The sequence below is a fragment of the Hydra viridissima genome, unplaced genomic scaffold (assembly GCF_058129835.1).
Source record: "Hydra viridissima isolate aposymbiotic clone 2 unplaced genomic scaffold, HvirCarnegie_v1 scaffold_4, whole genome shotgun sequence".
NCBI classification, from domain to species: domain Eukaryota; kingdom Metazoa; phylum Cnidaria; class Hydrozoa; order Anthoathecata; family Hydridae; genus Hydra; species Hydra viridissima.
In genome coordinates, this window is record NW_028324303.1 from 8,931,411 (window position 1) to 8,958,936 (window position 27,526).

Sequence of the window (27,526 nt, forward strand, 5' to 3'; positions counted from 1 at the left end):
TTACTAAACCAAACAAATAATTCCATTTAAATTTTATTTCAAAATAAGAAAAAAATCAGAAAACAACAACACAACGAAATGAAACTTTTTTTAAACTATAAAATATATTTACAACTAGATCATTTAATGCAGATTCTTTGCCAGATGATGTTGCAACAGTGGTACATAAATTTTTTTAAAAAATATTGCACAGTATTATACAATTATGTTCAACCATATCCATTAAATAATAGTCTGATTTCATCATAATTACTTAAAGTTTTTCTGCAAACATGATCTTTAACTATTTGAAAAGTTAGAACAAAGAAATTGGCAAGAATTAGCTGATGGAAATTTAATCCACCCTAATCCAAACAAAAACAAAAAGAAACAAACAAAACAAAGCAAAAACAACTATATTTAAAGATAATCAATAATTACAACATTGAATAATAAAAAAGCATTCTAAAACACAAACAATTTTAAAAGTTTAACAAAAGCAATAACCATAAAAGTAATAATCAATTACAAAAATGGTAAGTGATTATTTTTACAATTACAAAAATAATTTACAAATTTACAGTTACAAAAATGATAAGATAAAAAGGATAAAGAAAATTGATATTATAACCATGTTAATTTAAAAGTATAACAAAGATAATAAACAACAACAATAATTAAAAATATATCAAAGTGAAATAGAAACCTTAACTAAGAACAACAGCAACAAAAGCCCTGTAACAACAAAAAAAAGCATAGTAACTGTATATTTGAAGAAGGAAAAAAAAAAAAAAAAATCTAATAATAAATGAAATTTTAAATACTGAAACAGATGATGAAAATAATACAGAAGAACAAGTAAAAATATCAAAAACAGAAAATTTAAAACTTGATAAAAATATTAGAAATAGTAAGTAACAAATAACAAAAATAAAAAGAACTTTAAGATATAACAATAATGAAGATACTAAGAAAATGTCAGAATCTTGTGGATCTCGGCCTTATATCTCTTGATGATGAAAAATATGCCAAATAAGCACATAACTATGTCTGAATTTTAAATTTTATCTCCAATTATTTTTTGTCCAATAACCAAAATATGTTGCAAAATTACCTCTTTTTTTTTTTATTGTCCATTTTCAAGGAACATAAAAGTCAAGTATCTTATCAAACTTTGACCAGGTTTCAACAGTTATCATTAGATTGATTGTTAAAATAGAAACATTACGCTTAACTCCATTATGAAATGTCTCAAAGTGAAGATTTTCATACACTCATCATATTATGTATTTCTAATGCCACTTAAAGATATTATGTTAGTTCTTTGAGTTGGACCAGCAGTTGGAATCTGAGATAAGGGTACTCCCAGCCAAGGAAATGGAGCTTTTTTTGGTCGATTTTTTCCTCCACATACTGTAACTGTTTCAAATTTTGGAGGCCAGTGTAACTCACAGATAACAGTGCTATTGTTAACAACTGAATTAGAGATTGGAATGGCTTTTATCCGTTTTTCACGCTCAACATTGTAATTTAAAATATGATGCACTGATACACTTTACTAGCTTCACTCGATACATCTATTTTGTTCATTTTGATAATTATTGTGACAGGCATACACACAACAGTTTTTTTGGCACGATATAAAAACTTCATCTGAAATTAAAAATATATGTATATCACTTGCTTTAAACGAATTCTAAAACTCCACGCTAAAATTATCCAAGTTCGTTTGCATTACATCATGCAACAGCAATTCACAACATGTCATAAACAACATTGCATTTTCTCTTTTAAAACAAATCTAAACAAATAATTGTCTACAACCGTAAAAAAATAGGCCTGCACAAAAAATTCCAGTTGCACGACGAATAGGCCTGTAGTAAGAGGGGTGAGGGGGAGCGAGAGGGGTAAAGAAAGAGAGAGAGAGATAGTAAAATTTTTGCAAGATAAAACCCCCTCCCCTTTGGTCACGTGAATGTCGAAAATTGCTAGGTTTGTGCGGATCCAGCGTCTATAGAATGAAATTGGTACATTCACGTGGGCCGTTTCCTGGTGTGTTATTGGTTAAGGCAAACAATGAGCTTGGAAGTTCGCCTCTGCCACAAATGTCTATCCTCCCACAAGAGGTTTGTCCTAATGAGCCAATGATGGGAAATACACCTACGTTAATAGGTTTTGAAAATAGACATAAAAAGGGCTTCTGTGATACAAGTTTCAAAATCTGCAAATGCCAGGAGTAAACTGAGTAAGTTTTTGTTTTGATTTTTCGAGTTGTTTGGCTGTTTTACAGAGTTACTTTAGCTAGGTTGAATAACCGGGGGACAATAATTTTCTTTGACGTGCTAGTTTTACTTTGCAAAATTTTATTTTTTTACGTTTTATCGATTTTCTCACGGTGTTTGTGTTTGTTTTATGAAGGCGATTTGGAAATGTTGTGTTACTATTTAATAAGATAGAATTTTTAAAGTTGATAAATAAGAATGCTTCCTGCAGATCTTGAGCTTTTGCCTTCTCCCTCCCCGGTTTCTTATATAGTTGTTGTTTTTTTTTAGTCTTGAATGAAAAAAAGTTTCAAAATCTGCAAGTATCAGGAGGAAACTGTGTAAGTTTTTTGTTTTGCTTTTTTGAGTAAGTTTTTGTTTGGCTGTTTTACAGAGTTGCTTTAGCTAGCTTGAATGACCGGGGGACAAAATTGTTATTAGACATGCTGGCATCTCTTTGCAAAATTTATGTTATTTACGGTTTATCAATTTTCTCATGATGTTCGTGTTTATTTTATGAAAATGATTCGGTAATGTTGTGTTGCGTATTTAATGAAAGAGAGTTTTTAAATATAACGAATAAGAATGCCTTCTGCAGGTCTAGAGCTTTTACCATCTCTTCCTCCCCGGCTTTTTTGTAAGTTTAAAGTTTGTCTTGCGGACGCAATGTATACAAGATTTTGATACAAGTTTGTTTGTTTGTTGTTGTTTTTTTACTTTTACTATCATCGTTATGTTTATAGCGCTGAAATGAACGAAAGAGCAAGAGTATACAGTAAAAAGTATAGGAGAATCCAGTCCGAGATTACCAAGATGCTAACTTCGACTGAACCTTCTAGTGGTGATGTTGCAGTACCAGACAAACATGATCTTCACGTTGATGACGTTTTAGCTTGCAGCGAAATTGTTAGCGATGTTAGCAGTGCTGATCGATCGAAGACATCACCTCTAAACATCGAATTAGCTAGGTGGGCAGTTAAGCACAATGTATCTCGTGAGTCCTTCAATGATCTGCTTTCAGTTCTCAATAGACATGGTTATGAGCATTTACAAAAGGATGCTAGAACGTTGTTAAAGACTCCCAGACGAATCTGTACTCAAGAAATCTGCGGTGGCTCCTATACTTACTTTGGAATTCAGGAAGGTTTGATTCAACGTTTAAAAGAAATGGATGTGATTGATGTTACTGAGATTAAGTTAAATGTCAGCATAGACGGTTTGCCTTTGTTTAAATCATCGCTTGTACAAATGTGGCCTATTTTGGGCATGTTTCACTCTAATGTTTTCATTGTTGCACTATACTGTGGGAAATCTAAGCCCCATCCTGTAGATGATTTTTTGAAGGACTTTGTTCTAGAAGTCAAGCACCTCTGTGTAGCTGGTATAACCTTCAACAAAACAAACTTAAAGTTTGGTCTTGGTGTTTTTATCTGTGATGCTCCAGCTAGAGCATTTTTGAAACAAGTTGTTGTACACACCTCAAAGCACGCTTGTGAGCGTTGTGAGATTGTTGGTGAGTATGTTGCTCATCGCGTGGTGTTCAAGCCCCAAAGTTCATATCTGTTAAGGTCTAATGCTTGTTTTGATCAGCTGTTGTATTTAAATGGTCATCAAGTTGGTGTATCCCCTCTCTCAAGTTTAGGTGCATCTTTGATCAATGACTTTGTTTTAGATTACATGCATTTAGTTTGTCTAGGAGCAACAAAAAGAATTTTGACTTTTTTAGTTCAGGGTCCAAGAGTATGCAGGCTGTCAAACTTTTTAATAAGCGATGTTTCTAACAGACTGTTATCTTTAAATGGCAAGTTACCTTCTGACTTTTCTCGCCAACCACGTTCATTGTCTGAGCTAGACAGATGGAAAGCCATAGAATTCAGGCAGTTTTTACTTTATACTGGTCCTCTGGTGTTGAAAGCTGTGCTTCAAAGCGACATGTATCAACATTTTCTTTTGCTGCATGTTTCTATTTCTATTTTGTTGAGTTCTAATAGTGAGTTCAGGCGTCATTACTTATCTTATGCTAGGGACTTGCTTAACTGTTTTGTAGAAAACGCTGCAACTTTTTATGGTGAAACCTTTGTGGTTTATAACATTCACAGTTTGGTTCATCTCTCAGACGATGTTGAAAATCAAGACTGTTCACTCAATGAAATGTCCGCTTTCCCTTTTGAAAATTTTCTGCAAACATTGAAGAAACAAGTTCGAAACTGCAACAACCCAATATCACAAGTTGCAAAGCGTCAGTTTGAATTGCAAAATGTCAGAACTGTATTTAAAACTTCAAAGCGTACAAACCTGTCTGTAAGTTTTCGAGATTCTTGTTTTCTACATCAGAACTATTTTTTTGTGATTGTTGAAAATCTTGCAGATGATAACTACTTGTGCAATCGTTTAAAGGTGAAATATACTAAAAGCTTTTATACCAGCCCAGTGGATTCTAAAGTCTTTGACATTGGTTTTGTTGAGAAGTTTGACGAAGTGGCATTTACATCCAAAAGGGTTCTGGTTCTCAAGACTGAACTTGTAAGAGTAAAGAAGGTTTCAGTATTGCCTTTCAATAATGGTTTTGTATATTTTCCTCTTTTGCATGAATCAGAGCAAAAATAATTTTTTTTTTGTGCATTAGTTGTTGTTGTTACTTTGTTTGTTTTTTATTTGTTTAGTTTTCTTTGTTTTTTATTAGTTTAGTTTTTTTTTTTTTTTATTTAGTTTTTAACTGCAGAATTAAAGTTTTTCAAAATCAATTTGCTTATTTTAGCACAATGCAACATCCTTAACCAATTTCAACTTGCTCAATTTTTATTCTTCTTCAATATGGGAATTTAAGAATTAGGTCACATTGAAATGTTTTTCATAACAACAGTTTATTGATCATTTTAGTATTTCAAAAATGTTTTAGAATAGATTTATAGTATTTCTGAATTACATTAACAGTTGCATTACTTGTGATCATAATAATCAATTTAATATTGTCCTTTGTTTGGAGCTGTTCTCATCTTAAAATTGTTTTCTTTAGATTGATTAACAATACTTAGTAAAAAGGTTTGACGAAAGATGGAACCAGTACCAATGAAAAAGTGGGCTTGTGCAGTATGGCAAGAGAAGAGCAAAACAGAAATAGGAGTAGTTTTAAGAAAATGGATTGATACAGAAAAAAAGGTTGTTTATTGGCCAAGTGGTGTAGATGTATTACGGGCTGAGAGATACAATCTTTCACCAAGTTCACACTGGAAGCAGTTTAGACTTATAAAAATGAAATGTGAGGATGGTAGGTCTTTTTTCATTTTTTCAAGTTGCTATTACTTTTATTGTATTTGTGTGAGTAAGATTTTAAATCAGCTATGTGTTTGTTATTTTTTTTTGTTTTTGTTTTTTTTTTTAAAAAGTAAATGTCTACTTTTGTTAAAGATGACATTGAAGTGTGTAAACTATCAGACTTGTCTGCTTCAGAAGATGAGCATGGTTTTGTTGTTGACAATACATTGACCTCAAATGAAACATCAGGTTAGAAACTGCACCCTTTGTTGGATTTTTTATAATAGGTTTACATCAAATGCATGTCATTTAATACAAATACATGGTTTTTTTGTTTGTTTTTTTCAGACATTCCATTGATACCAGCTTCTGCTCCTCACAAAACCAAATTAACAGCATTTCCAACTCCACCATCTTCTTTTGTCCCTTCGTCCTCAAAAGTCAGTCAATCATCGCAAAGTTTCAGAGAAGCAACACGCTCTCGGTCTAGATCCCCTGTGACTAACAGGTAATTTAACTGAGTTTTATCACATTGAACTCTGCATGATTAAACAATGCAGTGATGTGATATTTTATTTCATGTTAAGGACACCTCAACCTGTTGCATGCAGCTCCTCCCAAGGTTTTCCTCTTGAAACTGCACGTAAGGAAAATTGTTTTGACTAAAGCGGTTTATTTTAAATATGATTGAGCTTGAGAGTTGCAATAAAGAATTGTTTGGAACATGTTCTGTTCAGGTGACTTCTACTCAATATTTTTCAATTTATTCTAACAGAGTTTCAAAAAGCTGTTCTTAACAATTTGGGAGAGATTGCAGTATTCATGAATGAGCTACGCGAAAGGAGAGCTGTCCATAATGACACCAAACAAATCTCAGCTCTTTTGAGCATAGAAGAGTTTGAGACAGTAGAAGAGCAACTGAAGGATGAAAACTACAGAAAAAATTTGGTAATTTCACCACTGTTGTTTTTTTAACAATTATTGGACAGAAAATCTACTTTTTTTTTTAAAGATAGTTCCTAATTTGCAGTTGGTCTTTGTATACAGGTAGAACAGCTCTCTCAAATTGGGGGTGTAGATGTCAAAGATGCAACTTCAAAAATCATTGACAGAATGTTTTCTGTGAAACTGCAATGTAAAATGAACATGAAAGGGAGTGGCGGAAAGTTAGCATTAGAAAAGTCTGGGTTATGGAGAGTTGTAATTGGTAAATATGCTTTTGTGTGTGTGTGTGTGTGTGTGTGTGTGTGTGTGTGTGTGTGTGTGTGTGTTTGTGAGAAACATCTAGAAAATTAGCTAATGCAGTATTTTGTGGGTAAATTCTTTACAGAAGTTAAGAGGAACTGAAACTAGTTTAGATATTTTGCTTTCTTTAATTGTTTATCTAATTTACTTAAAGATGCTGTGAAAATAACATTTCCTGCTATGAAAGAGTCCAGTATGAGAGAACGTGTAATGGTTAAGCTAAAGAATGCGCCAGGTCGAAAAGATGGTACAAAAAACCAATAAAAGGTTTACTCCGATCAACGGTCTGATGTTGGGAGAATTGTAATTGGTAATTATACTTTTATTTAAGACTAAGAAACAACTGAAATGGTAGCTAATGCCATGCATAGTTTGTAATGTTTTTACCAAAGAAATAATGAACTGAATTAGTTGTTCTTTTAAAATTGTTTTTAATTTTGTTTTTTTTATTATTGGATTTTTTTTTAATTGTTTATCATTTTTACTGTTTATTTTAAACTCTTTTTTGTATTTATAATTGAAATGCTGCCTGCACAAACTGCATTAGTCACACTATTTTCATTTTGAGATGTAACCATTTTAAGATTACTTGTAATAAACTAAAATAAGTTCACTGCTTTGTTTATTTTTTAAACTTTCTTGTCAAGAAATTCACAAGTCTGTTTTGTTTTTCTAAAGATAGTAAAAAAGATATAAAAAGAGAAAATAACTTAAATTTTATTGTTTAAATATATAAAATAAATGGTTGATGAATTTAATAACTATAAAATCCATCATGCATTTTTTAATATGCAGAATTTCGTTGCAAGAACCAATAGTATTGATTGTTTATTTTAAAAAATAAATTATTAAACAAATATGTTTTTTCAAATATTCTTTTGTTCAAAAAAAAGAAAGGATAAGCACCAAAATATCATTTCTATATTTTAAGTATTAAAACTTTCAAAATGTTGAATTAAAAAGAAAAAAGAAAATATCTCACAGTTTATTTTTAAAGAACAAAACAAGGATAACTTTGCATGGATTCTTTTTGTTACAAGATTTCATTATATTAACCCATTCATATGGTTTGCTTATTTCTCCAATTTTTTCTTCTTTTTTCAATTCTTGCAAAGCATCAGTTAATAAGTGTTATGAAATAGGGTAATTAATTATTATTCTTTGAAAAGCTCCATTGTACAAAGGTTAACCAAACAATACAAAAGATATATTTTGTTTTGACTGTAGCACTTCTAGGCAAACAGAGTTATCTTCTCGTTTCTATCATTCTTGTTTTCTTTAATATAATCATCTAAAAATGTTATTACTTCATTGGGTCCTTTATCTGCAGCATTTTCTACATTATAATAGAAGGTTGTTTTTTAAGAAACAAGGTTAATGATACCAAAATTGTGTACCCATGTGTCTTTTGTAATATACTCCACTAACATTAGTTGCTTACTTGTAGTTAGTTACTTTTTGATAATTCGTACATAATACAAGACTGCTGTTACTTTTTGATAATTCGTACATAATACAAGACTTGTTTGTCCAACTCATATTTTTTTGTTTCATCATAGAAAACCTGTGCTTTTCAGATATGCATATCATGTTGGAGTGTGAAGTTTTTTGCTAGAAGTATACCTCCTTTCAAAAGTTAGCATTAAAAAGAGTAATCTAAATATAAATTTGATAAAGTTATCATTAATTTATAACAAATTTGCTATTAACTTATACATTAAAAAGAATTTAAAATGCAACTTTATTACAACTTAGAGACTAAATTTAAAAAGCTAGACTAGACTAAACTGAAACATTATTAATTAATGATTTCTTTGAGGTAACTTAAAATATTACTTTAGTTTTATAATCATTACATGTAAACATACATTCAATATTTTTTTAATTGAAAATATGTCCTTAAAAATAGATGAACAAACTGAATTCCTAAATTGAAATTTTATTATATATCTATGAACTATTATATTTTACTTATTTACTTAAGTTAAAGTCATTTATAATGTATCTATAAGTAAATTAAACAGTAAATAGTATTTCTATGCTAAAATGTTAATCTTTTTTATTTTACATATTTATTTTATTAAACATATTTCAAGTAAGGGATGAAATAGTTTGTAATTTAATAAAATAAACAATAATACCATGAAATATCATATAGTTATAATGACTGCTAATGGTAGTTACAACTTCAACAAAACAAATGTATAGGCATTACAAACACTAAAGATTAATAATGAAAGATTAATCAATAGCATGCTACAATTATCACAAGTGTTGATCCTTTGTTTAAACTTATTAATACAGTAGTATTGTTCCTTTTACCAATTAAGAGTTTCCATTATAATAACTGTTAATCATTATAATTGTAGAACAGATTTTCTTCACATTTTTTTTTTATCTTTTTATTTGTATTTCTGCACCAGTTTTCTTCAACTCTTTTTCTTCTTTTGGATGCCATGATAGCTTGTTTGTATTCGGCAAAAATATTAGATCTATTTGTCACTTGTAAAATCCCTTATTGAAATTGATTCTATTTTTTATGCAGCTCAGATATTTTTTTTGTTCAAAATAGCTGGTACACATGAAAGTTTATTAGTTCATTATTGAAGTGACATAGTTATCTCTGTTTTTTGTTTTTTGTTTTTGTTTTTTTAATGGACTTAAGGAGTTTTTGCTGGCAGCACTTCATTTGCTATTGTTTATTGTTTTAATTGTTTATTGCTTTTGTTGCAATTTTATTTTCTTGTGTAGTTGTTGTTGTTATTTATTATCTGTACTCTCAAAGAAGTTAAGTTTTGTTTATAATTGTTATTGTTTGGTATTTTTATCACATTTTAAAATTAACTAGTTTATATTTTTAAGTTCTTTTTCTTACTTATTATTGCTATTGCTTGTTAACTTCATTTTTTATTGCTTTTGATATAATTTTAAAATCTTTGTATCAATGTTTTTGTTTTTAATCATTATTGTTAAGTTTTAAAGTTTTTTTTAACTACTTCTTTATTAATTATTGTTGTTGTTCTTTTTATTATATTTCTATGTTTTTTTAATATTTATTGCTTATTGTATTTACTCTTTAATAACTCTTATTGAATTTAAAAATAAATTTTGACTACTTTATATTGCTAATATTTGAGATTTTTTTTTTATTGTAAAAACCTTTCTTGCTGTTTATTATTGTCATTGTTTATCATTTTTGTGATGCTTTTTTGTGATAATTATTATTGTTTATTACTTTTATCACATTTTAAAGCTCTTGCTATTATTTATAGTTGCTGTTGTTTGTTAGTTTAATTATATTTGTATAGTTTTGATTTATATTTATAAGCTACACTTGATTGTTCCGTTATTTTGTTAATACATAGAGCTGCTGCAATTTTTTTATTTTTGTAGCAACAAAGCGCTGTTTTCAACTCCTCATTCAAATCAACAATCCCTTTCATCCAGATTATCCTCTCTCCTCCTCCCCTGCCTCCTTGCCAAAAATGAGGCCAGAATGATACATTTATTTTTCTCCTATGGAGCAAGATCCACAACATTCTGACACTTTTTTATTATCTTAATTATTGTTTTATCTTAAAGTTTTTTTGTTTTTTTGTTTTCTATCTTTTATTACTTATCACTTCTCATTGCTAATGTTTTTATCAAGCTTAAATTTTTTTTTTTTAGTTGTTCTTCTATATTATTTTCATCATCTGTTTAAGTTTTTAAAGTGTCATTTTTTTAAAATTTCTGTTCCTTTATTCACATAGGCAAGTGCTATGCTTTTTTTTTTTTTTTTTTTTTTTTTTCAATCACCTAGATGCTAGTCTCAACTCCTAAATCAAATCAATAATCCCTCTCATCCAGATTAATCCCTCTCCTCCATCTCTGCCTTCATGTAAGGCTGGAAAGATACATTTATTTTCATTCTATGGACACGAGATCCACAACATTCTTACATTTTTTTGTTATCATTATTATTGTTTTAACTTTTTTTTTTTACCATTTATCTTTTATTATTGTTAATAATTTCATCAAGCTTTAAATTTTTCTCTATAATTTTTAGTTTTTCTTCTGTATTATTTTCATAATCTGTTTCAGTTTTTAAAACTTCATTTATTTATTTATTTTCTTTTATGTTTTTTTTTTTTTTTTCAGGCAGGGTTTTTATTGTAGTTGTTGTTGTTGTTATTGCTGTGGTTGTTGTTGTTGTTGTTGTTGTTATGGTTGTTGGTGTTGTGGTTGTTGTTGTTGCTGTTGCTGTTGTTGTTGATGAGGTTAGTTAAGATTTCTATTATATTTTGCAACAACTTTAACTATTGTTGCTGTTTATTATCTTTGTTACACTTTTAAGTTAATGTTGTTATAATAAAAAATTCCTTTTATCCCTTATCATTTTTGTAATTGATTATTACTTTTATTGTTTATTGCTTTTGTTAAACTTTTTAAATTCTTTGTATTAGTGTTGTTGTTGTTGGGTGTTTTTATTGTGTTTAAAAATGCTTTTTATTATTCAATCTTGTAACTATTAACTATCTTTAAATATAGTTGTTTAGTTTTTTTTTTATTATAGGTTTAAATTGTTCTTACTTACTAAAAATGTTTACGTATTTTTGCAGATGCTGTAAAAGTTTCCGTTATTAAAAGAGTCGTTATTGCACGTTCGAGCATTAGTTAAGCTAAAGAATTTATCAATCCAAAAAGATGTTATGAACTGTATTTGAACGCATTACTTTGAGGAGTTTAATACGAATGTGGTTCGAACAAGTAGAAACTCCTAAAATTTTAACAATTCGTACTTATATTTTTCAGCCACTGTATTTGTAGGATAGAAGTAATATTTCTTGTTAATGTTTTAAATAAGTATGCTTGATATTTGTGCTTTTGCATTTCCATTTAAAAGTTTTATTTAAGAAACTCTATAATCTAACTGATATAAGAACAAATAAAGTTCCGTGTTAGTCCTATTTTTCTACTAATAATGAATAGTTAAAATAACACATTTCTCTTTGAATTTTAGTATGTATTACGGTTGTAAACTATTTGCATTTGAAAAATAAATATGTATGACATGAATAAATATGCGTTTTACTATTATTTTCCAAATAGATGATAACATTTACAAAGAATGTATTTTATGAAATATTCCTATGCATTAACTATTATTAACTTGATATTATTGAAGGACATTTAATTATAAAATTTATTATAAAATTCCTTTCCGTAATATTGAGTTAATAATAGTTATGAAAAGAGATCATGAAGAAAAAGGTTACAGGCAAGCTAAGAAAAAGAGCTCTAAAAGACGCAATATCAAGACCTCTTTAAGAAAACTTTCCGTAAGCGTCTTATCGTGTCACGTTTTAGACGTCTACGGAGACGATTTCAAAACCAAAAATATGCCTATAAAAAACATCTTTTAAACGTCTTTGTGCCGGCTGGGAGAGAGGCTGGCAAGTACCGGATTTGGCGACAAAACCCCGTTTTTGGCTCAGTTTCCATACAAAACGTCGAAATTTGGGCCAAATGTGGCCAAATTGGAGGCTTTCACCGACTCCTCTTGGATCCCTTGGCCATATTTTGTTGTATCCTGTCAGGCTGAGCAAAAAAATGGCCAAGGGCATCAAGCAATTCAGTGGTAAGTACCGAATTTTGCGACAAATGCACAGAAATGCTTAGAATTTGCTTGTAATGTCGATTCTGTGATTATTTCGTCAAATTGGAGCCTTTCACCGAGATTTCTTGGAGCCTTTGGACATTTTCTGTTGTAACCTATCAGGCTGAGCACGAAAATGACAAAGACAATCAACAGAGAGGCTGGCAAGTACCGGATTTGGCGACAAAACCCCGTTTTCGGCTCAGTTTCCATACAAAACGTCGAAATTTGGGCCAAATGTGGCCAAATTGGAGGCTTTCACCGACTCCTCTTGGATCCCTTGGCCATATTTTGTTGTATCCTGTCAGGCTGAGCAAAAAAATGGCCAAGGGCATCAAGCAATTCAGTGGTAAGTACCGAATTTTGCGACAAATGCACAGAAATGCTTAGAATTTGCTTGTAATGTCGATTCTGTGATTATTTCGTCAAATTGGAGCCTTTCACCGAGATTTCTTGGAGCCTTTGGACATTTTCTGTTGTAACCTATCAGGCTGAGCACGGAAATGACAAAGACAATCAACAGAGAGGCTGGCAAGTACCGGATTTGGCGACAAAACCCCGTTTTTGGCTCTATTCCATACAAAACGTCGAAATTTGGGCCAAATGTGGCCAAATTGGAGGCTTTCACCGACTCCTCTTGGATCCCTTGGCCATATTTTGTTGTATCCTGTCAGGCTGAGCAAAAAAATGGCCAAGGGCATCAAGCAATTCAGTGGTAAGTACCGAATTTTGCGACAAATGCACAGAAATGCTTAGAATTTGCTTGTAATGTCGATTCTGTGATTATTTCGTCAAATTGGAGCCTTTCACCGAGATTTCTTGGAGCCTTTGGACATTTTCTGTTGTAACCTATCAGGCTGAGCACGGAAATGACAAAGACAATCAACAGAGAGGCTGGCAAGTACCGGATTTGGCGACAAAACCCCGTTTTTGGCTCAGTTTCCATACAAAACGTCGAAATTTGGGCCAAATGTGGCCAAATTGGAGGCTTTCACCGACTCCTCTTGGATCCCTTGGCCATATTTTGTTGTATCCTGTCAGGCTGAGCAAAAAAATGGCCAAGGGCATCAAGCAATTCAGTGGTAAGTACCGAATTTTGCGACAAATGCACAGAAATGCTTAGAATTTGCTTGTAATGTCGATTCTGTGATTATTTCGTCAAATTGGAGCCTTTCACCGAGATTTCTTGGAGCCTTTGGACATTTTCTGTTGTAACCTATCAGGCTGAGCACGGAAATGACAAAGACAATCAACAGAGAGGCTGGCAAGTACCGGATTTGGCGACAAAACCCCGTTTTTGGCTCAGTTTCCATACAAAACGTCGAAATTTGGGCCAAATGTGGCCAAATTGGAGGCTTTCACCGACTCCTCTTGGATCCCTTGGCCATATTTTGTTGTATCCTGTCAGGCTGAGCAAAAAAATGGCCAAGGGCATCAAGCAATTCAGTGGTAAGTACCGAATTTTGCGACAAATGCACAGAAATGCTTAGAATTTGCTTGTAATGTCGATTCTGTGATTATTTCGTCAAATTGGAGCCTTTCACCGAGATTTCTTGGAGCCTTTGGACATTTTCTGTTGTAACCTATCAGGCTGAGCACGGAAATGACAAAGACAATCAACAGAGAGGCTGGCAAGTACCGGATTTGGCGACAAAACCCCGTTTTTGGCTCAGTTTCCATACAAAACGTCGAAATTTGGGCCAAATGTGGCCAAATTGGAGGCTTTCACCGACTCCTCTTGGATCCCTTGGCCATATTTTGTTGTATCCTGTCAGGCTGAGCAAAAAAATGGCCAAGGGCATCAAGCAATTCAGTGGTAAGTACCGAATTTTGCGACAAATGCACAGAAATGCTTAGAATTTGCTTGTAATGTCGATTCTGTGATTATTTCGTCAAATTGGAGCCTTTCACCGAGATTTCTTGGAGCCTTTGGACATTTTCTGTTGTAACCTATCAGGCTGAGCACGAAAATGACAAAGACAATCAACAGAGAGGCTGGCAAGTACCGGATTTGGCGACAAAACCCCGTTTTTGGCTCAGTTTCCATACAAAACGTCGAAATTTGGGCCAAATGTGGCCAAATTGGAGGCTTTCACCGACTCCTCTTGGATCCCTTGGCCATATTTTGTTGTATCCTGTCAGGCTGAGCAAAAAAATGGCCAAGGGCATCAAGCAATTCAGTGGTAAGTACCGAATTTTGCGACAAATGCACAGAAATGCTTAGAATTTGCTTGTAATGTCGATTCTGTGATTATTTCGTCAAATTGGAGCCTTTCAGCGAGATTTCTTGGAGCCTTTGGACATTTTCTGTTGTAACCTATCAGGCTGAGCACGGAAATGACAAAGACAATCAACAGAGAGGCTGGCAAGTACCGGATTTGGCGACAAAACCCCGTTTTTGGCTCAGTTTCCATACAAAACGTCGAAATTTGGGCCAAATGTGGCCAAATTGGAGGCTTTCACCGACTCCTCTTGGATCCCTTGGCCATATTTTGTTGTATCCTGTCAGGCTGAGCAAAAAAATGGCCAAGGGCATCAAGCAATTCAGTGGTAAGTACCGAATTTTGCGACAAATGCACAGAAATGCTTAGAATTTGCTTGTAATGTCGATTCTGTGATTATTTCGTCAAATTGGAGCCTTTCACCGAGATTTCTTGGAGCCTTTGGACATTTTCTGTTGTAACCTATCAGGCTGAGCACGGAAATGACAAAGACAATCAACAGAGAGGCTGGCAAGTACCGGATTTGGCGACAAAACCCCGTTTTTGGCTCAGTTTCCATACAAAACGTCGAAATTTGGGCCAAATGTGGCCAAATTGGAGGCTTTCACCGACTCCTCTTGGATCCCTTGGCCATATTTTGTTGTATCCTGTCAGGCTGAGCAAAAAAATGGCCAAGGGCATCAAGCAATTCAGTGGTAAGTACCGAATTTTGCGACAAATGCACAGAAATGCTTAGAATTTGCTTGTAATGTCGATTCTGTGATTATTTCGTCAAATTGGAGCCTTTCACCGAGATTTCTTGGAGCCTTTGGACATTTTCTGTTGTAACCTATCAGGCTGAGCACGGAAATGACAAAGACAATCAACAGAGAGGCTGGCAAGTACCGGATTTGGCGACAAAACCCCGTTTTTGGCTCAGTTTCCATACAAAACGTCGAAATTTGGGCCAAATGTGGCCGAATTGGAGGCTTTCACCGACTCCTCTTGGATCCCTTGGCCATATTTTGTTGTATCCTGTCAGGCTGAGCAAAAAAATGGCCAAGGGCATTAAGCAATTCAGTGGTAAGTACCGAATTTTGCGACAAATGCACAGAAATGCTTAGAATTTGCTTGTAATGTCGATTCTGTGATTATTTCGTCAAATTGGAGCCTTTCACCGAGATTTCTTGGAGCCTTTGGACATTTTCTGTTGTAACCTATCAGGCTGAGCACGGAAATGACAAAGACAATCAACAGAGAGGCTGGCAAGTACCGGATTTGGCGACAAAACCCCGTTTTTGGCTCAGTTTCCATACAAAACGTCGAAATTTGGGCCAAATGTGGCCAAATTGGAGGCTTTCACCGACTCCTCTTGGATCCCTTGGCCATATTTTGTTGTATCCTGTCAGGCTGAGCAAAAAAATGGCCAAGGGCATCAAGCAATTCAGTGGTAAGTACCGAATTTTGCGACAAATGCACAGAAATGCTTAGAATTTGCTTGTAATGTCGATTCTGTGATTATTTCGTCAAATTGGAGCCTTTCACCGAGATTTCTTGGAGCCTTTGGACATTTTCTGTTGTAACCTATCAGGCTGAGCACGAAAATGACAAAGACAATCAACAGAGAGGCTGGCAAGTACCGGATTTGGCGACAAAACCCCGTTTTTGGCTCAGTTTCCATACAAAACGTCGAAATTTGGGCCAAATGTGGCCAAATTGGAGGCTTTCACCGACTCCTCTTGGATCCCTTGGCCATATTTTGTTGTATCCTGTCAGGCTGAGCAAAAAAATGGCCAAGGGCATCAAGCAATTCAGTGGTAAGTACCGAATTTTGCGACAAATGCACAGAAATGCTTAGAATTTGCTTGTAATGTCGATTCTGTGATTATTTCGTCAAATTGGAGCCTTTCACCGAGATTTCTTGGAGCCTTTGGACATTTTCTGTTGTAACCTATCAGGCTGAGCACGAAAATGACAAAGACAATCAACAGAGAGGCTGGCAAGTACCGGATTTGGCGACAAAACCCCGTTTTTGGCTCAGTTTCCATACAAAACGTCGAAATTTGGGCCAAATGTGGCCAAATTGGAGGCTTTCACCGACTCCTCTTGGATCCCTTGGCCATATTTTGTTGTATCCTGTCAGGCTGAGCAAAAAAATGGCCAAGGGCATCAAGCAATTCAGTGGTAAGTACCGAATTTTGCGACAAATGCACAGAAATGCTTAGAATTTGCTTGTAATGTCGATTCTGTGATTATTTCGTCAAATTGGAGCCTTTCACCGAGATTTCTTGGAGCCTTTGGACATTTTCTGTTGTAACCTATCAGGCTGAGCACGGAAATGACAAAGACAATCAACAGAGAGGCTGGCAAGTACCGGATTTGGCGACAAAACCCCGTTTTTGGCTCAGTTTCCATACAAAACGTCGAAATTTGGGCCAAATGTGGCCAAATTGGAGGCTTTCACCGACTCCTCTTGGATCCCTTGGCCATATTTTGTTGTATCCTGTCAGGCTGAGCAAAAAAATGGCCAAGGGCATCAAGCAATTCAGTGGTAAGTACCGAATTTTGCGACAAATGCACAGAAATGCTTAGAATTTGCTTGTAATGTCGATTCTGTGATTATTTCGTCAAATTGGAGCCTTTCACCGAGATTTCTTGGAGCCTTTGGACATTTTCTGTTGTAACCTATCAGGCTGAGCACGGAAATGACAAAGACAATCAACAGAGAGGCTGGCAAGTACCGGATTTGGCGACAAAACCCCGTTTTTGGCTCAGTTTCCATACAAAACGTCGAAATTTGGGCCAAATGTGGCCAAATTGGAGGCTTTCACCGACTCCTCTTGGATCCCTTGGCCATATTTTGTTGTATCCTGTCAGGCTGAGCAAAAAAATGGCCAAGGGCATCAAGCAATTCAGTGGTAAGTACCGAATTTTGCGACAAATGCACAGAAATGCTTAGAATTTGCTGGTAATGTCGATTCTGTGATTATTTCGTCAAATTGGAGCCTTTCACCGAGATTTCTTGGAGCCTTTGGACATTTTCTGTTGTAACCTATCAGGCTGAGCACGAAAATGACAAAGACAATCAACAGAGAGGCTGGCAAGTACCGGATTTGGCGACAAAACCCCGTTTTTGGCTCAGTTTCCATACAAAACGTCGAAATTTGGGCCAAATGTGGCCAAATTGGAGGCTTTCACCGACTCCTCTTGGATCCCTTGGCCATATTTTGTTGTATCCTGTCAGGCTGAGCAAAAAAATGGCCAAGGGCATCAAGCAATTCAGTGGTAAGTACCGAATTTTGCGACAAATGCACAGAAATGCTTAGAATTTGCTTGTAATGTCGATTCTGTGATTATTTCGTCAAATTGGAGCCTTTCACCGAGATTTCTTGGAGCCTTTGGACATTTTCTGTTGTAACCTATCAGGCTGAGCACGAAAATGACAAAGACAATCAACAGAGAGGCTGGCAAGTACCGGATTTGGCGACAAAACCCCGTTTTTGGCTCAGTTTCCATACAAAACGTCGAAATTTGGGCCAAATGTGGCCAAATTGGAGGCTTTCACCGACTCCTCTTGGATCCCTTGGCCATATTTTATTGTATCCTGTCAGGCTGAGCAAAAAAATGGCCAAGGGCATCAAGCAATTCAGTGGTAAGTACCGAATTTTGCGACAAATGCACAGAAATGCTTAGAATTTGCTTGTAATGTCGATTCTGTGATTATTTCGTCAAATTGGAGCCTTTCACCGAGATTTCTTGGAGCCTTTGGACATTTTCTGTTGTAACCTATCAGGCTGAGCACGGAAATGACAAAGACAATCAACAGAGAGGCTGGCAAGTACCGGATTTGGCGACAAAACCCCGTTTTTGGCTCAGTTTCCATACAAAACGTCGAAATTTGGGCCAAATGTGGCCAAATTGGAGGCTTTCACCGACTCCTCTTGGATCCCTTGGCCATATTTTGTTGTATCCTGTCAGGCTGAGCACAAAAATGGCCAAGGGCATCAAGCAATTCAGTGGTAAGTACCGAATTTTGCGACAAATGCACAGAAATGCTTAGAATTTGCTTGTAATGTCGATTCTGTGATTATTTCGTCAAATTGGAGCCTTTCACCGAGATTTCTTGGAGCCTTTGGACATTTTCTGTTGTAACCTATCAGGCTGAGCACGAAAATGACAAAGACAATCAACAGAGAGGCTGGCAAGTACCGGATTTGGCGACAAAACCCCGTTTTTGGCTCAGTTTCCATACAAAACGTCGAAATTTGGGCCAAATGTGGCCAAATTGGATGCTTTCACCGACTCCTCTTGGATCCCTTGGCCATATTTTGTTGTATCCTGTCAGGCTGAGCAAAAAAATGGCCAAGGGCATCAAGCAATTCAGTGGTAAGTACCGAATTTTGCGACAAATGCACAGAAATGCTTAGAATTTGCTTGTAATGTCGATTCTGTGATTATTTCGTCAAATTGGAGCCTTTCACCGAGATTTCTTGGAGCCTTTGGACATTTTCTGTTGTAACCTATCAGGCTGAGCACGAAAATGACAAAGACAATCAACAGAGAGGCTGGCAAGTACCGGATTTGGCGACAAAACCCCGTTTTTGGCTCAGTTTCCATACAAAACGTCGAAATTTGGGCCAAATGTGGCCAAATTGGAGGCTTTCACCGACTCCTCTTGGATCCCTTGGCCATATTTTGTTGTATCCTGTCAGGCTGAGCAAAAAAATGGCCAAGGGCATCAAGCAATTCAGTGGTAAGTACCGAATTTTGCGACAAATGCACAGAAATGCTTAGAATTTGCTTGTAATGTCGATTCTGTGATTATTTCGTCAAATTGGAGCCTTTCACCGAGATTTCTTGGAGCCTTTGGACATTTTCTGTTGTAACCTATCAGGCTGAGCACGGAAATGACAAAGACAATCAACAGAGAGGCTGGCAAGTACCGGATTTGGCGACAAAACCCCGTTTTTGGCTCAGTTTCCATACAAAACGTCGAAATTTGGGCCAAATGTGGCCAAATTGGAGGCTTTCACCGACTCCTCTTGGATCCCTTGGCCATATTTTGTTGTATCCTGTCAGGCTGAGCAAAAAAATGGCCAAGGGCATCAAGCAATTCAGTGGTAAGTACCGAATTTTGCGACAAATGCACAGAAATGCTTAGAATTTGCTTGTAATGTCGATTCTGTGATTATTTCGTCAAATTGGAGCCTTTCACCGAGATTTCTTGGAGCCTTTGGACATTTTCTGTTGTAACCTATCAGGCTGAGCACGGAAATGACAAAGACAATCAACAGAGAGGCTGGCAAGTACCGGATTTGGCGACAAAACCCCGTTTTTGGCTCAGTTTCCATACAAAACGTCGAAATTTGGGCCAAATGTGGCCAAATTGGAGGCTTTCACCGACTCCTCTTGGATCCCTTGGCCATATTTTGTTGTATCCTGTCAGGCTGAGCAAAAAAATGGCCAAGGGCATCAAGCAATTCAGTGGTAAGTACCGAATTTTGCGACAAATGCACAGAAATGCTTAGAATTTGCTTGTAATGTCGATTCTGTGATTATTTCGTCAAATTGGAGCCTTTCACCGAGATTTCTTGGAGCCTTTGGACATTTTCTGTTGTAACCTATCAGGCTGAGCACGAAATGACAAAGACAATCAACAGAGAGGCTGGCAAGTACCGGATTTGGCGACAAAACCCCGTTTTTGGCTCAGTTTCCATACAAAACGTCGAAATTTGGGCCAAATGTGGCCAAATTGGAGGCTTTCACCGACTCCTCTTGGATCCCTTGGCCATATTTTGTTGTATCCTGTCAGGCTGAGCAAAAAAATGGCCAAGGGCATCAAGCAATTCAGTGGTAAGTACCGAATTTTGCGACAAATGCACAGAAATGCTTAGAATTTGCTTGTAATGTCGATTCTGTGATTATTTCGTCAAATTGGAGCCTTTCACCGAGATTTCTTGGAGCCTTTGGACATTTTCTGTTGTAACCTATCAGGCTGAGCACGGAAATGACAAAGACAATCAACAGAGAGGCTGGCAAGTACCGGATTTGGCGACAAAACCCCGTTTTTGGCTCAGTTTCCATACAAAACGTCGAAATTTGGGCCAAATGTGGCCAAATTGGAGGCTTTCACCGACTCCTCTTGGATCCCTTGGCCATATTTTGTTGTATCCTGTCAGGCTGAGCAAAAAAATGGCCAAGGGCATCAAGCAATTCAGTGGTAAGTACCGAATTTTGCGACAAATGCACAGAAATGCTTAGAATTTGCTTGTAATGTCGATTCTGTGATTATTTCGTCAAATTGGAGCCTTTCACCGAGATTTCTTGGAGCCTTTGGACATTTTCTGTTGTAACCTATCAGGCTGAGCACGGAAATGACAAAGACAATCAACAGAGAGGCTGGCAAGTACCGGATTTGGCGACAAAACCCCGTTTTTGGCTCAGTTTCCATACAAAACGTCGAAATTTGGGCCAAATGTGGCCAAATTGGAGGCTTTCACCGACTCCTCTTGGATCCCTTGGCCATATTTTGTTGTATCCTGTCAGGCTGAGCAAAAAAATGGCCAAGGGCATCAAGCAATTCAGTGGTAAGTACCGAATTTTGCGACAAATGCACAGAAATGCTTAGAATTTGCTTGTAATGTCGATTCTGTGATTATTTCGTCAAATTGGAGCCTTTCACCGAGATTTCTTGGAGCCTTTGGACATTTTCTGTTGTAACCTATCAGGCTGAGCACGAAAATGACAAAGACAATCAACAGAGAGGCTGGCAAGTACCGGATTTGGCGACAAAACCCCGTTTTTGGCTCAGTTTCCATACAAAACGTCGAAATTTGGGCCAAATGTGGCCAAATTGGAGGCTTTCACCGACTCCTCTTGGATCCCTTGGCCATATTTTGTTGTATCCTGTCAGGCTGAGCAAAAAAATGGCCAAGGGCATCAAGCAATTCAGTGGTAAGTACCGAATTTTGCGACAAATGCACAGAAATGCTTAGAATTTGCTTGTAATGTCGATTCTGTGATTATTTCGTCAAATTGGAGCCTTTCACCGAGATTTCTTGGAGCCTTTGGACATTTTCTGTTGTAACCTATCAGGCTGAGCACGAAAATGACAAAGACAATCAACAGAGAGGCTGGCAAGTACCGGATTTGGCGACAAAACCCCGTTTTTGGCTCAGTTTCCATACAAAACGTCGAAATTTGGGCCAAATGTGGCCAAATTGGAGGCTTTCACCGACTCCTCTTGGATCCCTTGGCCATATTTTGTTGTATCCTGTCAGGCTGAGCAAAAAAATGGCCAAGGGCATCAAGCAATTCAGTGGTAAGTACCGAATTTTGCGACAAATGCACAGAAATGCTTAGAATTTGCTTGTAATGTCGATTCTGTGATTATTTCGTCAAATTGGAGCCTTTCACCGAGATTTCTTGGAGCCTTTGGACATTTTCTGTTGTAACCTATCAGGCTGAGCACGAAAATGACAAAGACAATCAACAGAGAGGCTGGCAAGTACCGGATTTGGCGACAAAACCCCGTTTTTGGCTCAGTTTCCATACAAAACGTCGAAATTTGGGCCAAATGTGGCCAAATTGGAGGCTTTCACCGACTCCTCTTGGATCCCTTGGCCATATTTTGTTGTATCCTGTCAGGCTGAGCAAAAAAATGGCCAAGGGCATCAAGCAATTCAGTGGTAAGTACCGAATTTTGCGACAAATGCACAGAAATGCTTAGAATTTGCTTGTAATGTCGATTCTGTGATTATTTCGTCAAATTGGAGCCTTTCACCGAGATTTCTTGGAGCCTTTGGACATTTTCTGTTGTAACCTATCAGGCTGAGCACGGAAATGACAAAGACAATCAACAGAGAGGCTGGCAAGTACCGGATTTGGCGACAAAACCCCGTTTTTGGCTCAGTTTCCATACAAAACGTCGAAATTTGGGCCAAATGTGGCCAAATTGGAGGCTTTCACCGACTCCTCTTGGATCCCTTGGCCATATTTTGTTGTATCCTGTCAGGCTGAGCAAAAAAATGGCCAAGGGCATCAAGCAATTCAGTGGTAAGTACCGAATTTTGCGACAAATGCACAGAAATGCTTAGAATTTGCTTGTAATGTCGATTCTGTGATTATTTCGTCAAATTGGAGCCTTTCACCGAGATTTCTTGGAGCCTTTGGACATTTTCTGTTGTAACCTATCAGGCTGAGCACGAAAATGACAAAGACAATCAACAGAGAGGCTGGCAAGTACCGGATTTGGCGACAAAACCCCGTTTTTGGCTCAGTTTCCATACAAAACGTCGAAATTTGGGCCAAATGTGGCCAAATTGGAGGCTTTCACCGACTCCTCTTGGATCCCTTGGCCATATTTTGTTGTATCCTGTCAGGCTGAGCAAAAAAATGGCCAAGGGCATCAAGCAATTCAGTGGTAAGTACCGAATTTTGCGACAAATGCACAGAAATGCTTAGAATTTGCTTGTAATGTCGATTCTGTGATTATTTCGTCAAATTGGAGCCTTTCACCGAGATTTCTTGGAGCCTTTGGACATTTTCTGTTGTAACCTATCAGGCTGAGCACGAAAATGACAAAGACAATCAACAGAGAGGCTGGCAAGTACCGGATTTGGCGACAAAACCCCGTTTTTGGCTCAGTTTCCATACAAAACGTCGAAATTTGGGCCAAATGTGGCCAAATTGGAGGCTTTCACCGACTCCTCTTGGATCCCTTGGCCATATTTTGTTGTATCCTGTCAGGCTGAGCAAAAAAATGGCCAAGGGCATCAAGCAATTCAGTGGTAAGTACCGAATTTTGCGACAAATGCACAGAAATGCTTAGAATTTGCTTGTAATGTCGATTCTGTGATTATTTCGTCAAATTGGAGCCTTTCACCGAGATTTCTTGGAGCCTTTGGACATTTTCTGTTGTAACCTATCAGGCTGAGCACGGAAATGACAAAGACAATCAACAGAGAGGCTGGCAAGTACCGGATTTGGCGACAAAACCCCGTTTTTGGCTCAGTTTCCATACAAAACGTCGAAATTTGGGCCAAATGTGGCCAAATTGGAGGCTTTCACCGACTCCTCTTGGATCCCTTGGCCATATTTTGTTGTATCCTGTCAGGCTGAGCAAAAAAATGGCCAAGGGCATCAAGCAATTCAGTGGTAAGTACCGAATTTTGCGACAAATGCACAGAAATGCTTAGAATTTGCTTGTAATGTCGATTCTGTGATTATTTCGTCAAATTGGAGCCTTTCACCGAGATTTCTTGGAGCCTTTGGACATTTTCTGTTGTAACCTATCAGGCTGAGCACGGAAATGACAAAGACAATCAACAGAGAGGCTGGCAAGTACCGGATTTGGCGACAAAACCCCGTTTTTGGCTCAGTTTCCATACAAAACGTCGAAATTTGGGCCAAATGTGGCCAAATTGGAGGCTTTCACCGACTCCTCTTGGATCCCTTGGCCATATTTTGTTGTATCCTGTCAGGCTGAGCAAAAAAATGGCCAAGGGCATCAAGCAATTCAGTGGTAAGTACCGAATTTTGCGACAAATGCACAGAAATGCTTAGAATTTGCTTGTAATGTCGATTCTGTGATTATTTCGTCAAATTGGAGCCTTTCACCGAGATTTCTTGGAGCCTTTGGACATTTTCTGTTGTAACCTATCAGGCTGAGCACGGAAATGACAAAGACAATCAACAGAGAGGCTGGCAAGTACCGGATTTGGCGACAAAACCCCGTTTTTGGCTCAGTTTCCATACAAAACGTCGAAATTTGGGCCAAATGTGGCCAAATTGGAGGCTTTCACCGACTCCTCTTGGATCCCTTGGCCATATTTTGTTGTATCCTGTCAGGCTGAGCAAAAAAATGGCCAAGGGCATCAAGCAATTCAGTGGTAAGTACCGAATTTTGCGACAAATGCACAGAAATGCTTAGAATTTGCTTGTAATGTCGATTCTGTGATTATTTCGTCAAATTGGAGCCTTTCACCGAGATTTCTTGGAGCCTTTGGACATTTTCTGTTGTAACCTATCAGGCTGAGCACGGAAATGACAAAGACAATCAACAGAGAGGCTGGCAAGTACCGGATTTGGCGACAAAACCCCGTTTTTGGCTCAGTTTCCATACAAAACGTCGAAATTTGGGCCAAATGTGGCCAAATTGGAGGCTTTCACCGACTCCTCTTGGATCCCTTGGCCATATTTTGTTGTATCCTGTCAGGCTGAGCAAAAAAATGGCCAAGGGCATCAAGCAATTCAGTGGTAAGTACCGAATTTTGCGACAAATGCACAGAAATGCTTAGAATTTGCTTGTAATGTCGATTCTGTGATTATTTCGTCAAATTGGAGCCTTTCACCGAGATTTCTTGGAGCCTTTGGACATTTTCTGTTGTAACCTATCAGGCTGAGCACGAAATGACAAAGACAATCAACAGAGAGGCTGGCAAGTACCGGATTTGGCGACAAAACCCCGTTTTTGGCTCAGTTTCCATACAAAACGTCGAAATTTGGGCCAAATGTGGCCAAATTGGAGGCTTTCACCGACTCCTCTTGGATCCCTTGGCCATATTTTGTTGTATCCTGTCAGGCTGAGCAAAAAAATGGCCAAGGGCATCAAGCAATTCAGTGGTAAGTACCGAATTTTGCGACAAATGCACAGAAATGCTTAGAATTTGCTTGTAATGTCGATTCTGTGATTATTTCGTCAAATTGGAGCCTTTCACCGAGATTTCTTGGAGCCTTTGGACATTTTCTGTTGTAACCTATCAGGCTGAGCACGGAAAATGACAAAGACAATCAACAGAGAGGCTGGCAAGTACCGGATTTGGCGACAAAACCCCGTTTTTGGCTCAGTTTCCATACAAAACGTCGAAATTTGGGCCAAATGTGGCCAAATTGGAGGCTTTCACCGACTCCTCTTGGATCCCTTGGCCATATTTTGTTGTATCCTGTCAGGCTGAGCAAAAAAATGGCCAAGGGCATCAAGCAATTCAGTGGTAAGTACCGAATTTTGCGACAAATGCACAGAAATGCTTAGAATTTGCTTGTAATGTCGATTCTGTGATTATTTCGTCAAATTGGAGCCTTTCACCGAGATTTCTTGGAGCCTTTGGACATTTTCTGTTGTAACCTATCAGGCTGAGCACGGAAATGACAAAGACAATCAACAGAGAGGCTGGCAAGTACCGGATTTGGCGACAAAACCCCGTTTTTGGCTCAGTTTCCATACAAAACGTCGAAATTTGGGCCAAATGTGGCCAAATTGGAGGCTTTCACCGACTCCTCTTGGATCCCTTGGCCATATTTTGTTGTATCCTGTCAGGCTGAGCAAAAAAATGGCCAAGGGCATCAAGCAATTCAGTGGTAAGTACCGAATTTTGCGACAAATGCACAGAAATGCTTAGAATTTGCTTGTAATGTCGATTCTGTGATTATTTCGTCAAATTGGAGCCTTTCACCGAGATTTCTTGGAGCCTTTGGACATTTTCTGTTGTAACCTATCAGGCTGAGCACGAAAATGACAAAGACAATCAACAGAGAGGCTGGCAAGTACCGGATTTGGCGACAAAACCCCGTTTTTGGCTCAGTTTCCATACAAAACGTCGAAATTTGGGCCAAATGTGGCCAAATTGGAGGCTTTCACCGACTCCTCTTGGATCCCTTGGCCATATTTTGTTGTATCCTGTCAGGCTGAGCAAAAAAATGGCCAAGGGCATCAAGCAATTCAGTGGTAAGTACCGAATTTTGCGACAAATGCACAGAAATGCTTAGAATTTGCTTGTAATGTCGATTCTGTGATTATTTCGTCAAATTGGAGCCTTTCACCGAGATTTCTTGGAGCCTTTGGACATTTTCTGTTGTAACCTATCAGGCTGAGCACGAAAATGACAAAGACAATCAACAGAGAGGCTGGCAAGTACCGGATTTGGCGACAAAACCCCGTTTTTGGCTCAGTTTCCATACAAAACGTCGAAATTTGGGCCAAATGTGGCCAAATTGGAGGCTTTCACCGACTCCTCTTGGATCCCTTGGCCATATTTTGTTGTATCCTGTCAGGCTGAGCAAAAAAATGGCCAAGGGCATCAAGCAATTCAGTGGTAAGTACCGAATTTTGCGACAAATGCACAGAAATGCTTAGAATTTGCTTGTAATGTCGATTCTGTGATTATTTCGTCAAATTGGAGCCTTTCACCGAGATTTCTTGGAGCCTTTGGACATTTTCTGTTGTAACCTATCAGGCTGAGCACGAAAATGACAAAGACAATCAACAGAGAGGCTGGCAAGTACCGGATTTGGCGACAAAACCCCGTTTTTGGCTCAGTTTCCATACAAAACGTCGAAATTTGGGCCAAATGTGGCCAAATTGGAGGCTTTCACCGACTCCTCTTGGATCCCTTGGCCATATTTTGTTGTATCCTGTCAGGCTGAGCAAAAAAATGGCCAAGGGCATCAAGCAATTCAGTGGTAAGTACCGAATTTTGCGACAAATGCACAGAAATGCTTAGAATTTGCTTGTAATGTCGATTCTGTGATTATTTCGTCAAATTGGAGCCTTTCACCGAGATTTCTTGGAGCCTTTGGACATTTTCTGTTGTAACCTATCAGGCTGAGCACGAAAATGACAAAGACAATCAACAGAGAGGCTGGCAAGTACCGGATTTGGCGACAAAACCCCGTTTTTGGCTCAGTTTCCATACAAAACGTCGAAATTTGGGCCAAATGTGGCCAAATTGGAGGCTTTCACCGACTCCTCTTGGATCCCTTGGCCATATTTTGTTGTATCCTGTCAGGCTGAGCAAAAAAATGGCCAAGGGCATCAAGCAATTCAGTGGTAAGTACCGAATTTTGCGACAAATGCACAGAAATGCTTAGAATTTGCTTGTAATGTCGATTCTGTGATTATTTCGTCAAATTGGAGCCTTTCACCGAGATTTCTTGGAGCCTTTGGACAT

General features: G+C 37.3%; 2 protein-coding genes across 6 annotated transcripts; both read left to right on the forward strand.

Annotated features, from left to right (window-relative positions):
• Positions 1–1,992: 1,992 nt before the first annotated feature.
• LOC149889747 (uncharacterized) lies at positions 1,993–4,863 on the forward strand. 3 transcript variants are annotated; one of them, XM_090084466.1, is made up of 3 exons: positions 1,993–2,224; positions 2,532–2,581; positions 2,984–4,863. In XM_090084466.1, the coding sequence occupies exons 2-3, from the start codon at positions 2,538–2,540 to the stop codon at positions 4,845–4,847; spliced, it is 1,908 nt and encodes a 635-aa protein (XP_089940592.1). In that variant the 5' UTR covers positions 1,993–2,224; positions 2,532–2,537; the 3' UTR covers positions 4,848–4,863. The 3 variants fall into 3 exon arrangements, with proteins under 3 accessions (XP_089940592.1, XP_089940593.1, XP_089940591.1); XM_090084467.1 differs by lacking the exon at positions 2,532–2,581; XM_090084465.1 differs by lacking the exons at positions 1,993–2,224; positions 2,532–2,581 and adding an exon at positions 2,603–2,877.
• On the forward strand, positions 4,660–11,676 carry LOC149889748 (uncharacterized). 3 transcript variants are annotated; one of them, XM_090084469.1, is made up of 9 exons: positions 4,660–4,763; positions 5,257–5,508; positions 5,649–5,744; positions 5,844–6,003; positions 6,083–6,138; positions 6,271–6,443; positions 6,543–6,702; positions 6,895–7,050; positions 11,342–11,673. In XM_090084469.1, the coding sequence occupies exons 2-8, from the start codon at positions 5,295–5,297 to the stop codon at positions 7,002–7,004; spliced, it is 969 nt and encodes a 322-aa protein (XP_089940595.1). In that variant the 5' UTR covers positions 4,660–4,763; positions 5,257–5,294; the 3' UTR covers positions 7,005–7,050; positions 11,342–11,673. The 3 variants fall into 3 exon arrangements, 2 of the variants coding, with proteins under 2 accessions (XP_089940595.1, XP_089940594.1); XM_090084468.1 differs by lacking the exon at positions 4,660–4,763 and adding an exon at positions 4,996–5,073; XR_016451604.1 differs by lacking the exon at positions 4,660–4,763 and adding an exon at positions 10,881–10,999 and having other exon boundaries at positions 5,109–5,508; positions 11,342–11,676.
• Positions 11,677–27,526: the final 15,850 nt, after the last annotated feature.

Excerpts from the sequence above, each read along its gene's own strand:
- LOC149889747 (XM_090084465.1), top strand. The coding sequence starts at position 2,774 with ATGTTGTGTTGCGTATTTAATGAAAGAGAGTTTTTAAATATAACGAAT. Across the intron at positions 2,878-2,983 it reads TCTTCCTCCCCGGCTTTTTT|CGCTGAAATGAACGAAAGAG; the intron begins GTAAGTTTAAAG and ends TTATGTTTATAG.
- LOC149889748 (XM_090084469.1), top strand. The coding sequence starts at position 5,295 with ATGGAACCAGTACCAATGAAAAAGTGGGCTTGTGCAGTATGGCAAGAG. Across the intron at positions 6,139-6,270 it reads TTTTCCTCTTGAAACTGCAC|AGTTTCAAAAAGCTGTTCTT; the intron begins GTAAGGAAAATT and ends TTATTCTAACAG. Across the intron at positions 6,444-6,542 it reads AAAACTACAGAAAAAATTTG|GTAGAACAGCTCTCTCAAAT; the intron begins GTAATTTCACCA and ends CTTTGTATACAG.